The sequence below is a fragment of the Coregonus clupeaformis genome, chromosome 19 (assembly GCF_020615455.1).
Source record: "Coregonus clupeaformis isolate EN_2021a chromosome 19, ASM2061545v1, whole genome shotgun sequence".
In the NCBI taxonomy this organism is placed as follows: domain Eukaryota; kingdom Metazoa; phylum Chordata; class Actinopteri; order Salmoniformes; family Salmonidae; genus Coregonus; species Coregonus clupeaformis.
In genome coordinates this window covers 11656772-11670990 of record NC_059210.1, presented here as the reverse complement: position 1 = coordinate 11670990, position 14219 = coordinate 11656772, and the positions used below count along the sequence as shown (strand labels likewise).

At 43.3% G+C, this 14219-nt stretch overlaps 1 protein-coding gene across 1 annotated transcript in view; it reads left to right on the top strand.

Annotated features, from left to right (window-relative positions):
• LOC121531646 (SH3 and multiple ankyrin repeat domains protein 2) overlaps positions 1-14219 on the top strand; it is a 140952-nt gene that overhangs the window by 66288 nt on the left and 60445 nt on the right. Inside the window, exons 13-14 of the mRNA XM_041836997.2 lie at positions 9646-9727; positions 13776-13858. Of these exons, the coding sequence (XP_041692931.2) occupies positions 9646-9727; positions 13776-13858 (165 nt within the window). The remainder of the gene's footprint in view (positions 1-9645; positions 9728-13775; positions 13859-14219) is intronic.

Genomic DNA, 14219 nt, shown 5'->3' with positions numbered 1-14219 from the left:
TTAGCCTCATTATCTATCTGAAAGGTCACCTGCATTTCATTTATACTGGAATGCAGATATAAGAAAAATATTCCAAAACATGCATTGTGTTTGCAATGAGGCACTAAAGTAAAACTGCAAATAATGTGGCAAAGAAATTAACTTCATGACCTGAATACAAAGTGTTATGTCTGGGGTAAATCCAACACAATACACTGAGTACCACTCTTCATATTTTCATGCATGGTGGTGGCTGCATCATGTTATGGTATGCTTGTCATCGGCAAGGACTATGGAGTTTTTAAGGATTAAAAGAAATGGAATAGAGCTTAGCACAGGCAAAATCCTAGAGGAAAACCTGGTTCCAACAGACACTGTGAGACAAATTCACCTTTCAGCAGGACAATAACCTAAAACACAAGGCCAAATATACACTAGAGTTGCTTACCAAGACGACATTGAATGTTCCTGAGTGGCCTAATTACAGTTTTCACTTAAATTAGCTTGAAAATCTATGGCAAGACTTGTAAATGGCTGTGTAGCAATGATCAACAGCCAACTTCACAGAGCATGAAGATTTTTTTAAATAATAGTGTGCAAATATTCTACAATCCAGGTGTGTAAAGCTCTTAAGAGACTTACCCAGAAAGATTCACAGCTGTAATCGCTGCCAAAGGTGATTCTACAATGTATTGACTGATATTTCTGTATTTCATTTTAAATACATTTAAAACCATTTGTAAAAACATGTTTTCACTTTGTCATTATGGGGTATTGGTGTGTAGATGGGTGAGAAAAAATATATATTGAATCCATTTTGAATTCAGGCTGTAACACAACAAAATGTGGGTTATGAATACTTTCTGAAGGCACTGTTTGTATTTTTGGGGGGGAGGTTGCTCTGACCTGCGCTAAGCCACTGCACTCAAGTACATTAGAGAGTGTTTTCATGGAAAATAAAAAGCAACATAATAAAAAATGTTAACTTAATCACAATGTTATTAGTCTCTCCTGACAAACAATTTGATTCTGGGTGCCAAGATTACAATCTTATTGGTCGTCTTTGAACTGTATCATATGCAGGATGGTGGTAGATAGAAATGAATACAGGATAGAAATTAATGACATGATGTTTTAAACTAGCAGGCATGCTCGAGAAGTGATGGCAAGCCATCTGTGATTGGCCGGGAGGGTTGTCTGTGTGTTTGTGTGTGTGTGTGTGTGTGTGTGTGTGTGTGTGGCAGTACACTATGAGTCATGATGATGACAGTATAATGTCAGTCTGCCTGTTACTCCTCTCTGACAGAACACTAATATGCCATTGGATGTTCCAGACACTTGTATGTGTGTGTGTTCCAATGTGTGTGTTCCAACGTGTGTGTTCCAACGTGTGTGTTCCAATGTGTGTGTTCCAACGTGTGTGTTCCAACGTGTGTGTTCCAACGTGTGTGTTCCAACGTGTGTGTTCCAACGTGTGTGTTCCAACGTGTGTGTTCCAATGTGTGTGTTCCAACGTGTGTGTTCCAATGTGTGTGTTCCAATGTGTGTGTTCCAACGTGTGTGTTCCAACGTGTGTGTTCCAATGTGTGTGTTCGAACGTGTGTGTTCCAATGTGTGTGTTCCAATGTGTGTGTTCCAACGTGTGTGTTCCAACGTGTGTGTTCCAACGTGTGTGTTCCAATGTGTGTGTTCCAACGTGTGTGTTCCAACGTGTGTGTTCCAACGTGTGTGTTCCAATGTGTTTGTGTGTTGCTTCCAGACTCTCGCCTGTGGCTTGCATAGTGTCAGAACAATGTGCAGTAATAATAATAATAATATAATAATAATAATAATAATAATAATAATATATGCAGTGACAGGAGAGGTCTCTTGATATAGGGGAATGCTAGCTTTGGTGTTTACCCCTCCCTCAAAATGTATTGGCCTATATGTTTTTAATGTCAGATTCAGGATATTTGTAATACTCATATCTATTTGTGAATCCTGAAAGACCTACTTGCTGTACTAAGTGACTGGACAGAGTCACAATGGCCCGATCAGTACATTTTGACCGGATTAGTCAATTATAGGAAGCAGTGTTGCTATACAAATGCAGTTTATGAAGGATATGATAACTCACTATGTTTGGGGAAGGGGATATGATTGATGGATTAAGAATGATTTTACAATGCAATGTCGATGTAGGCTACAATTGCCATATACTTTTCTGTCTTGTCTTCTTCTCCAATGCATCTGTTTTCATTCGCCTGAAGTGACAGCTAACGCACACAGAGTATTTTAGATGTTGTTATTGCTCTGGATCAATTATAACTGCTGAAATACCATCTGAATATATGCTGTAGTCTGGTAGTAGCTATCTATCTGTGCTGCTGCTTGGTTACTAATCTCTCCGTAGACTCCGTAAACAAATTATGCAAGATTTTAGTTCTTGGTTAAGCGAGATTACTTGGTTACTAACATCATGCAGTTGTGCCAGAATCGTGAACCCTTCACTGCAACACTCATGAACATTCCTGATTGATATATTTCCATGGAAACGTCCTCTGTACACTGTACAAGCCCGGTTGCTAAGGAGTGGGCCTTGGCAAGATTTTTTTCTCTCTTTTTGTACGATTTTTTCTCTCTCTCACTCTCTCTCTCTGCACTAAGAACAGAACTGGGATTGTTCATTACCAGATTGAGTTGCTCTCTTTATCTCAATGGGGATGGTTATGGCCTATGTATCTTCACATACTGGGATTGGTCAAACTTTCAGGGGATGTTGCCTAAAGGCTTTGTAGCCTGAGGACTAGAGGTGGAGAGGTGAGGTTATTCTGACTGTGGAGGGAACTTGGAGGTGGAGGTGTGAGCGTTTCCGGGAAGCCCTCTGTTAGAGGAGAGGAAGAGGGGGCAAATGGAAGAGACTGCCAAATCCAGGAAGAAGGTTCATTTTGGAGGTACAGCACTGTGTGAGTGTTGGGGGTGAAAGGGGTGAGGGGTGAGAGCGAGCGAGCGAGCGAGGACCATATTTAGCTGGTAGTCTGGTTGTAAACAGGGTTGAATTGTGTTTTTTATGGAAAGTGTTTCACCTGGAAGGTAGAGGAACATATAGATTTCTATTTGTTATTATCAGTGTTTTAGTTGGAAGTGTGTGTGGGCTTATTACACGGACAGTGGATTGTGTAAATTTTATTCTCAGGTTGAGTGTAGTGTTGCTTATATAAAGGGGGTGGAAGAATCCATAACGGTCAATTATAATGTTATGTTTTTCATAACCTGTACTGTACAGCCTACTGTCTGTGTATGTATTAATCTTCCTCACTATGTATGTAATCATCTTCCTCACTATTTATGTATTAATCTTCCTCACTGTGTGTGTATTAATCTTCCCCAGGGGAAGTATTTCAAGGGATGCAGACATCTGATAACACCTAACACGTACAGTACAGTTCAGCACAGTGGTTTAATTGATTAATGGTTGAATCTATTCTATGGTGCTAGTTTTGTATTCGATACACATAGTAGCATTAGCCTGGCTGTGTCACTATCCATTTGAAATGCAGGAGTCAGGTTGAAGCCTCTCTGTGGATTTACCAAGCTAGCCACTGACTGTGCTAGGCTAGGCTAGGATAGGCTAGCTACTGATTGAGCTAGTCTATGCTAGCCACTGACTGAGCTAGGCTATGCTAGGCTAGCTACAGTACTCCCAGGGTAATGTGATTTAGTATTCACCAGCAGCAACTGTCAGCACAGTGCACACTCTTGTCAAGTAGTCTTTTTTAAATTATGCTGTCTGTGTGTTGTGGAGGGGAGTGAGTGAGGGAGGGAGGGAGGTGTGTTTGCACTCTACTTTTACTGGAGACCAGCAGCAGAGAGAGAGAGAGAGAGAGAGAGAGCGAGAGAGAGAGAGAGAGAGAGAGAGAGAGAGAGAGAGAGAGAGAGAGAGAGAGAGAGAGAGAGAGAGAGAGAGAGAGAGAGAGAGAGAGAGTGAGAGAGAGAGAGAGAGAGAGAGAGAGAGAGCGAGAGCGAGAGCGAGAGAGAGAGAGAGAGAGAGAGAGAGAGAGAGAGAGAGAGAGAGAGAGAGAGAGAGAGAGACGCTGGGTTGCTGTGCAGCACATACACTACTGACAGGGCCTGCGTCCCAAATGACACTATATTCCCTACTTTTGGCCAGGGCCTGCCCAGAGCCCTACACTGTTAAAGTGAAGTGCTTTGTAAGACTTAAACGAGTGCCACCACTTTAAAGGAGATGAAACCTTCACTTTGCTAGAGTATCGAAACACATGGTTGTGGTATTGGGACAGATTTAAGGTGTACTGGAACGTTCATCCTGAGGTGTTCTGAAACATGACATGGTGTGTTGTAACACCACATAGCCAAGAGTTGTGCAACACCTTGCCAGAGACTGGGAGCACTAACCCGGAAAAGCTTGAAAACACTATTATGGTGTTTCGAGTCCTGTGTAGTGCAGAATTAGACCCATTCTTCTGGAGTTTCCAAATACTGTAAATGGGAGTCCCTCCTCTTATATGGTGTTTACATTGGTAATTCCAAAAGGTCAAATGTACAGTATTATGCTCAAACAAAGGACACAAAGTTTTGTGAAAACACAAATTAATAAGTTTGTCCAGGATAATAATTAATGAGTACAAAATTACTTTTTCAAGACATGATTTTGAAGCTTTACATTTTCTTTACAAATGATAAAATGACAATACATTAACTGGTGTTTCACATTTATATATCGATAAAGTTCAAAGATCTGGAAGGTATTTATCATATTAATATTATTTCTAATCAACAGAAATGTGGCCTTATATTTCACATGAATGAAAAACAAATACAGGCAATGACAGCTAATGTTAGCAGTAGGACTCGTACAAAACATGTTAGCAGTAGCACTTAATCAATACGATCTACTAGTCATCCATTATGCTAATGTGTCTGACTGTCCCGATCGTCTAAGGAGGAGGACCAATGCGCAGCGTTGAAGGTGAACATATTTATTTAGCGAATGATCACACGATCAAAACAACAGACGATAACGTGATGTCTACGGTTGAACACAAACCAAATAAGAACAAGAAACCACAAACACAAAGGGAAAGACAGACAGTTTAAATATGGCTCCCAATCAGAGACAACCAGCTGACACTCGTTGCCTCTGATTGGGAGTCACTCAGGCCAACATAGAAATACAAACTAGAACTCCCAACATAGCAATAGAATACATAGAATTACACACCCTGGCTCAACATAACAGTGTCCCCAGAGCCAGGGCGTGACAGTACCCCCCCCTAAAGGCGCGGACTCCGACCGCGCCAACTAAATACTACAGGGAGGGACCGGGTGGGCACTCCGCCTTGGCGGCGGATCCGGCTCGGGCCTGATCCCCACTCCCTCTCCAACCCCCCAAAGTACCCCTGGTCCGGTCTGGCCCCGCTGGCCGGAGCTGGACTGCACACTGATGGAGCGGATTGCTCTAGCTCCGGCGTAACGCATCTGACCGGTGCCGGACCAGGCACCAGTGGAACAGGCACGGGCCGTGCCGGACCGACGACGCACACCACTGGCTTGGTGTGGGGAACAGGCACGGGCCGTGCTGGACTGACGACGCACACCACTGGCTTGGTGTGGGGAGCAGGAGCGGGCCGGACAGGGCTGACGAAACGCACCACTGACTTGGTGCGGGGAGCAGGAGCGGGCCGGACAGGGCTGACAAAACGCACCACTGACTTGGTGCGGGGAGCAGGAACGGGCCGGACAGGGCTGACGAAACGCACCACTGACTTGGTGCGGGGAGCAGGAACAGGCCGGGCCGAGCTGGCGACACGCACCGTAGACTTGGTGCGGGGAGCAGGAACGGGCCGAGCCGGGCTGACGAAACGCACCACTGACTTGGTGCGGGGAGCAGGAACAGGCCGGGCCGAGGCTGGCGACACGCACCGTAGACTTGGTGCGGGGAGCAGGAACGGGCCGAGCCGGGCTGACGGAGCGAACCACTGACTTGGTGCGTGGAGCAGGAACGGGCCGAGCTGGGCTGACGAAACGCACCACTGACTTGGTGCGGGGAGCAGGAGCGGGCCGGACCGGGCTGACGAGCGCACCACTGACTTGGTGCGGGGAGCAGGAACGGGCCGTGCCGGGCTGACGAGCGCACCACTGACTTGGTGCGGGGAGCAGGAACGGGCCGTGCCGGGCTGACGAAGCGCACCACTGACTTGGTGCGAGTGGCAGGAACAGGCCGGACCGTACTGGGAACACACACCACTGGCCCTACGTGGGGATCAGGAACAGGCCGGACCGGACTGGCAACACACGCCAGTACCTCTCGCCGTGCCTCTACATCCACCATCCCCTCTTCGACCAGTGGCCCCCGTAACCTGGCGGCCTCCTGCTGCCCCGACGTCGTGAGCCCCCCCCTAAAAATTTTCTGGGAGTCTCTCTTCCCCGTGGGCCAGGCCTCTATAATTCTCGCCCAACTCTCGCTCTTCTGCTTCCAATCTCCGCCATTCAGCTCCTCATTCGGCCACGCTCTCTGCTCCTCACTAGGCTGCTTGGTCCAGTTCTGGTGGTTTCTTCTGTCCCGATCGTCTAAGGAGGAGGACCAATGCGCAGCGTTGAAGGTGAACATATTTATTTAGCGAATGATCACACGATCAAAACAACAGACGATAACGTGATGTCTACGGTTGAACACAAACCAAATAAGAACAAGAAACCACAAACACAAAGGGAAAGACAGACAGTTTAAATATGGCTCCCAATCAGAGACAACCAGCTGACACTCGTTGCCTCTGATTGGGAGTCACTCAGGCCAACATAGAAATACAAACTAGAACTCCCAACATAGCAATAGAATACATAGAATTACACACCCTGGCTCAACATAACAGTGTCCCCAGAGCCAGGGCGTGACACTGACCTGAGTCTTTATAGTCAGATGATGGTACATGGCATAGAAGGTTGTTCAGATGGATTGAATCACAGTACAGTTGAGTTATATGATATGATTGACAGTTTACAGTTCAGTTGGCAATAGTCTGTGATCCTGGTATTGATTGGCTGTGGTTAGGATTGGCCAGCCGGTGGGTAATGTAGTATGTATGTATGTTTTTCTGCAGGGAGACAGAAATAACAAATAATAACAAGTAATAATAATGAGTGTATAATTAGGTTATCAAATGCTATAATGTTACAAAATTGCAATGAGTATACAATTATTAAACTTATTTAAAGCAATATGCAAAATGCATACGTGATTAAGATATGCAAATATAGCAACAAGATAACAATATGAATGTCAAAAGTAGGACGTGGTGTGGAAGGCCAATGCTGGAGCAGGCTAAATTGGCAGTGGCTATTTAGTGTAGCATGTAGCATGTGGGGCATACATCAAACAGTAGATTAAACTCATAAAGCAAGTAGGCAAACAAGCCAGCAGTATTAACTAAAAAGCAGGCCTTCATTTGCATAAGAAACAAGTGCACGAAAGGTGCAAACAATTGCATGTCAATTAACAACTACATGTAGCATCATGAAAACTGATCAATGAATCAAAATGGCTGTTTGACACTGACTATTAGCATTAACGGCTGAAATGCTACACAAAACAAATGTTCTTATTGAGTGAATTCCTTTTCTGTTTCCTTCTTCAGTGTGATAACATTGTGTACTCACGTTTTCAGTGACACATACTTTCTTTGATTGTTTTGGAGAGTTTCATCTTCGCGTTTGGTTTGCGCTCACCTGTCTGAGTTCGTGAAGAATCCAAATACAGGGGAGGCGCCCGCAAACTTGCCTGTTTTTATACTTGCTAGAGGGGAATGCCATGAATGCCCTCTCTCCACCTCCATGCCTCAGACTGGGTGAATTCTGAACAGTACGGTAGCACAATGTCTGAAGTTCACATTTTGCTTCTGATATTGGGTACCAAGTTCCTCACACAGTACCTGGCTGTGTGGTTGAGTGGGTAAAATTCCAAAGAAATGTGCAATCTTTCTGCCCCAGCAGTCGAGGGTTCATTTCCCAGTCTCATTCCTTCTATGTCTCCTCCTGATGTAAACACAGAAAAAATAAAGGTGGAATTTCACATAAAAATATTCTCTATAGGCCCTGTTCGAACTTAAGTTGATCTAACATGGAGTTAAGTTTACTTACAGTATCTCAAGTCTGAATCGGGCCCCATGTGCTCAGTGTAACAAGGGTGTATCAGCACAACAGTTAAGTCCTGAAGACTGGCTGAGTGCATTGGTGTTCTGACAAGCAGGAGACCCGGGTTCACGTTCACCTTCTCACATGAATACCAGTGATAAAGGCCCACTTTACACACGTTACCTCTGCTATAATTTACACAGCCCTAAACATCTTGATTGTAACATATTTTATAATCTCACAATGGACCTGGCAACTGTAGCTTATAATAAGTGACAAAGTCTACCCTGGGAAAAATATTAATTTCCCAGTGTCTTCTTTAAAATGTTAATCGAAATATTGACTGAAAATCAGTCAATATTTATGCTATAAACCAATTTGAAATGAAAAACCATTTGATTGAATGAGAGGCTCAGTCTGCCAAAACACTCTCTTAAAAACACAATTATTCAGATCAAATAACCACTTTGGGTGTTTCAAAGTTTTTCCATTCTGTTTAGAAATACATTCAGTGTATCATAACAGTTAAATTGGGTTTACATTCAAACACCCTCCAAACACCAGATCTCAGATTAGGTGTACTACTTTTTCATGGTTTTACTACACAATGATTGTGTTTTGAGTATTTATATTTTAACAGTGTATGGGCCCTGGTCAAAAGTAGTGCACTATAAAGTGAATAGGGTGCTATTTGGGACGTAGCCAGAGAGACACCACTGACAGGGAGTTTCATTAGTTCTGTGGCTGGCTGGGTGCTTTTACCTATGCTGAAAGGGTGCTTAACACGTCTGTCACACCAGACGCCTCTCAGAACATATTTAGCTTAGCAGTTTCCCAAGAGTCTTAAGATTTGAACTTAAAATTGGGGAAACCAAACATGGTGATTAAGCAATAATGTACATATCATGTGTCTATGAAATGTAATAGTGGACTTTATTGGAAAAGCAGAAGATGGGATGAGCTACAGTGGAATTGAGGAGTTTTGATGTATGTTTACAGAGAAACAGAAGGATCATTGAATAGAGAAGGCCTACCTCTTATGAGTACACATCTACCTACTACATGAATGATATGTGTATGTAATAAAAGCCATATAACTCACCCTGCTATCAAAGAGGCTGTGCTTAGAAAAGAAATCAGTGACTATGACAACCAGTGAGTAGGTTGGAGGGGAAAGTGAAAGTGTTGAGTCCCACGCAGTCAAGATATCAGCACATATCATCAACATGGAGAACAGAACAGAATAATACTAAAATAACACTCACTGGGGTCTTCAACAACGTCTTCAACATCTCCACATCCTATGAATGCATTTAGTATGCTATTATCTAAAGGTTATTGGATGGCTATTTGACGGCGAAATGTTTGCTTATTTTCATTGGTTTTATTGATATTACTGCGTCCCAAATGGCACCCTGTGGGCCGTGGTCAAAAGTAGTGCACTATATGGAGAATAGGGTGCCATTTGGGACGCAGTCGTGGTCACCCCTTTAATGAATTGGTCACCACCTTTACTGATTGTTCTGTCTTTAGATGCCAGAGCAGACAGGGCTGAGAGGAGAAAACTTTTCAGACACTACACCGTGGGGTCCTACGACAGCTTTGATGCATCAAGGTAAGGATTGGTTTCTTTCATTCCTCTGTTGTTGTTTTTTTAATGCCTATTCAAGGGGATGTTCAAAATAATTATGGTGAAATCATAGTATTATACAGTGTGTTAAATCTCCTTCTGAACTGCTATAATATATGACAGGTTTTAAGATACAGTTTTTACATTCATAGCTTCCTTGAAGAAGATACAGCTTATATATGCCTCACGTTTGGTGTCTGACAACAGACTATAGATCTTTATGAACTGTGTCGAGGCTGATAAAATAGCATCACCAGCCTAATTCAATCTAAAAGAATGGATGAAACAACTATGCACAGTAAGCTCTTCATCAGAGAATGCTCCCAGATGATGAAGAGAGGAGTAAATGTGAATTGTGAACTCAACCTTACACAGCTAGCACATGGTTTATTTAATGTATTTCCTTCCATTTGGGAATAGCATGCATGGAACATTGCATGATAACCTTTTACCTGATGTTCATATGCATATTTCAGTTATTTTATTCATACATTTCAACCCATTCATTAGTAGTACTGTACTCTAATCTGTGACACCACTGATTACTGCACTAAAAGGGGTTCTGAGAGGGTTCTTTGGAACCTTCTCTATGAAAAATAACTTCTAAAAGGGTTCTTTGTTGGGTGACAGGGTTCTACCTAGCAAGGGTATTTGTGTGTGTGTGTGCGTGTGTGTGTGAATGCGTGTGTGTGTGCGTGCGTGCGTGTACGTATCCACAGGAAAGGAGATGGGCTGATCGGGAGTGTGTGTGTGTGTGTAAAAACTGGCCGTCAGATGGATGGTGATGTAAGAAATGCTTGAGCAGGGCCTTGCTTGTTCACTCCTGGGCAGTCGATGCAGGGAATGTTACGCAAACAGCACCGAACTCAAAAACTCTACCCAGGAAGAAAGCACTCCATCCACAATGTCCTCAGCTTCTTCTCAGGGATCTGTCTACACGAGAAAGCATACGTTCACTGCACGTTTTTACTGATGAACATCCCAATGAAATCTATTGGTTTTAAAACACATACTAAGCCTCTACAGATCCTCCATGAGCAGAGAGAGAGAGAGAGAGAGAGAGAGAGAGAGAGAGAGAGAGAGAGAGAGAGAGAGAGAGAGAGAGAGAGAGAGAGAGAGAGAGAGAGAGAGAGAGAGAGAGAGAGAGAGAGAGAGAGAGAGAGAGAGAGAGAGAGAGAGAGAGAGAGAGAGAGAGAGAGAGAGAGAGAGAGAGAGAGAGAGAGAGAGAGAGAGAGAGAGAGAGAGAGAGAGATATTTCCCTCAGATTACAGAGATCCACAAAGTATTCAAAAACAAACCCAATTTTGATAAACTCCCTTATCTACTGCGTGAAAAACCACAGTGTGCCATCACAGCTGCAAGATTTGTGACCTGTTGCCACAAGAAAAGGGCAACCAGTGAAGAACAAACACCATTATAAATACAACCCATATTTATGTTTATTTATTTTCCCATTTGTACTTTAACTATTTGCACATTGTTACAACACTGTATATATACATAATATGACATTTGAAATGTCTTTATTCTTTTGGGACTTCTGAGTGTAATGTTTACTGTTAATATTTATTGTTTATTTCACTTTTGTTTACTATCTACTTCACTTGCTTTGGCAATGTTAACATACGTTTCCCATGCCAATAAAGCCCTTAAATTGAAATTGAATTGAGAGAGAGAGAGAGAGATCTTCTTCCATCCAACTGTGCTCATATACCCACCCCCCAGTACAACCAGTGTACAGAGCATACCATGTTGTCATGGAGACACAGAGAGAGTCCTGGTAGCAGTGCTGTGAAGGCTTGTTGCATGCTGCTCCGCTCATCTGCTCTGGCATCATAGGCGACAGAGGTGAAGGATTCTAGCCTGGTCCCTCTAGCCTGGTCCCAGATCTGTTGCTGCTGTCTTGCCAACTTGGCATAGCGTAGCAGATCTGGGTCTTGCCAACTGAGCAAGACACAAACAGATCTGGGGACCAGGTTATAGGGACAGAGCTTTTGGGTAAACTTTGCCAGGATTCTGGTTTGCTGAACAAGGGACATTTAGCAGGTTGGTATTTATTGGGTTTAATCTTGTCCTGGAGGCTGCTCTGCAGAGTGGTTACTAGCTGGCTCAGCCACAAAGTCATGAAATCCGATTTTAAATTTAACCCATCATAATCATAATTACCATCACCATCATCATCACCATCATCATCCTTATCACCATCGTCATCATCACCATCGTTATCACCGTCATCGTCATCACCACCGTCATCTTCCTTATCACCATCATCACCATCGTCATCACCATCACCATCATTGTCATCATCACCATCGTCATCATCACCATCATCATCCTTATCACCATCATCATCATCATCATCATCACCACGTGGTCCTCTGTAGCTCAGCTGGTAGAGCACGGCGCTTGTAACGCCAAGGTAGTGGGTTCGATCCCCGGGACCACCCATACACAAAAAAAAAAAAATGTATGCACGCATGACTGTAAGTCGCTTTGGATAAAAGCGTCTGCTAAATGGCATATTATTATTATTATTATCATCACCATTATCTTCCTTATCACCATCATCGTCATCATCATCCTTATCACCATCAGCGTCATCATCACCACCGTCATCACCATTATCTTCCTTATCATCATCATCATCATCACCATTATCTTCCTCATCACCATCACTATCGTCATCATCACCATCATCATCCTTATTATCATAATTGTTTTGTATTGCTAGGTATTACTGCACTGTTAGAAACACAAGCATTTCACTGCACCAGCGATAACATCTGCAAATCTGTGTACGCGACCAATAAACTTTGATTTGATTTGATCATCATTATCATCATATAGTGATCTCATCCCCCCTGTTTAGATCAAAGGCCACCATCGGTTCACCAGAATCTACCAAAACATTGTTGCACTATGACGACATATAGGTCCACTTTGTCCTTGGAATACTATGACTAACACAGTTCTGACTACCAGCTCAAAGTAGAGTGTGTTACCGTGGCAACCAGGCATCCCACCACCAACACCACCATCATGCTGCTGCTACCTCTGCTGCTCTCCCTTCAAATTCCTCCTTGGAACCCAACCAAGGCTTGCAATGCAATACTAATTATGGAATGCTGTCTACTTGTGTAGCCTAGTTTATGAAAATGTGTCTACTGTTTTTATCCAAGCATACTAAATTGAAAGAATTACATGCATCTTAAAAGGTTCACTTAAGCTATTATTTTCCAGTGATTTTTTAGGTTTGAAATCCAGCAAATGATTACTGAAAAATATAAGTGATTGCTTTTAAGTAAAAAATACATTAAAACAATTCACTATATTTTATGCTTTTACTTGTGGCACCATTTTCTGATGGTTTAGTTTAGTTGATATTGATATTAGGCCAACATTATTGCAAAATTGTCTATAGGAATATAACTTTTTTTCATCTTTCAGAAATGACACCACAGCATAAGACTGATGCGGTTGTCATCCAGCATCCAGATGTTGCTGCGCGCGCCCCAGCCTATAGGCTTTACTGCTGGCCGAGGAACGAAAACTTTGATAGGCTAAGGGTGGTCACTCCCATTAAATTGAAATAAATTACTGCTTATTTCTTTCATTCATCCACTCAGCTTTGCACCCTATAGGGTGCCTTCATCCCTACCTCCCTCCTTCCCTGACCTCGCTTCCCCAGCTATGTTTTTTTTTCTCTCTCATGTTTGCCGCTTGTGGTTTTCCTCTTTGGGTGGAAATGTTTCTCTCTACCGACAACCTAGCTCTGTCGCCGGCTCCTGCCGTTAGTTTATTTTTCCCCGTGCCACAACTGCAACGTTTTCTGCCGAGGTGGACTCGTTCTTTGGAGGTTCACGGTGACGGTGTCGCTGTCACATTGTGTGCAGCACTGTTCATTATAGTTGATTAATGCGTTGTGCAACCGACGAGCTGTCGTAATGAAGCACTCGGGGCGAGCAGCTGTGGCCATGATGAGGATGCCAGGATGTAGTAATAACGGTCGCTTTGCGCGGAATTCTCTCCACAGCAACTGTGTTATTGACGAGAAGACGGTAGTTCTACAGAAGAAGGATAATGAGGGATTCGGGTTTGTGCTGCGAGGGGCGAAAGGTAGGAGACTGACGGACCAAGAGACGCACTCACTCAGTCAGTGTCTGTTCCTCCCTTGTTATGTTCATGTTGCATCCCCGGTCCACGGTCGCGTCAGTGATGAGAATCACGCACATATTGCTTATTATCCACCCCATGCTGTGTTGTACACCCACTTACTTCAGTAGAAATTCCAATACTTTTTTCTGTTGGCGACAGATCTCATATCAGTGATAGTTTTGTAGCTCATTCACAAGTCAGCTCTGCTCCTTGTCATGTTTTGTGTGACCACCATAATAAGTTTATTTTAGGAGCCTAGAATAAACAAACACCTAGTGATATTCTGTTTACCTAAACAGCTTCTCCATCACAAACTGATGGA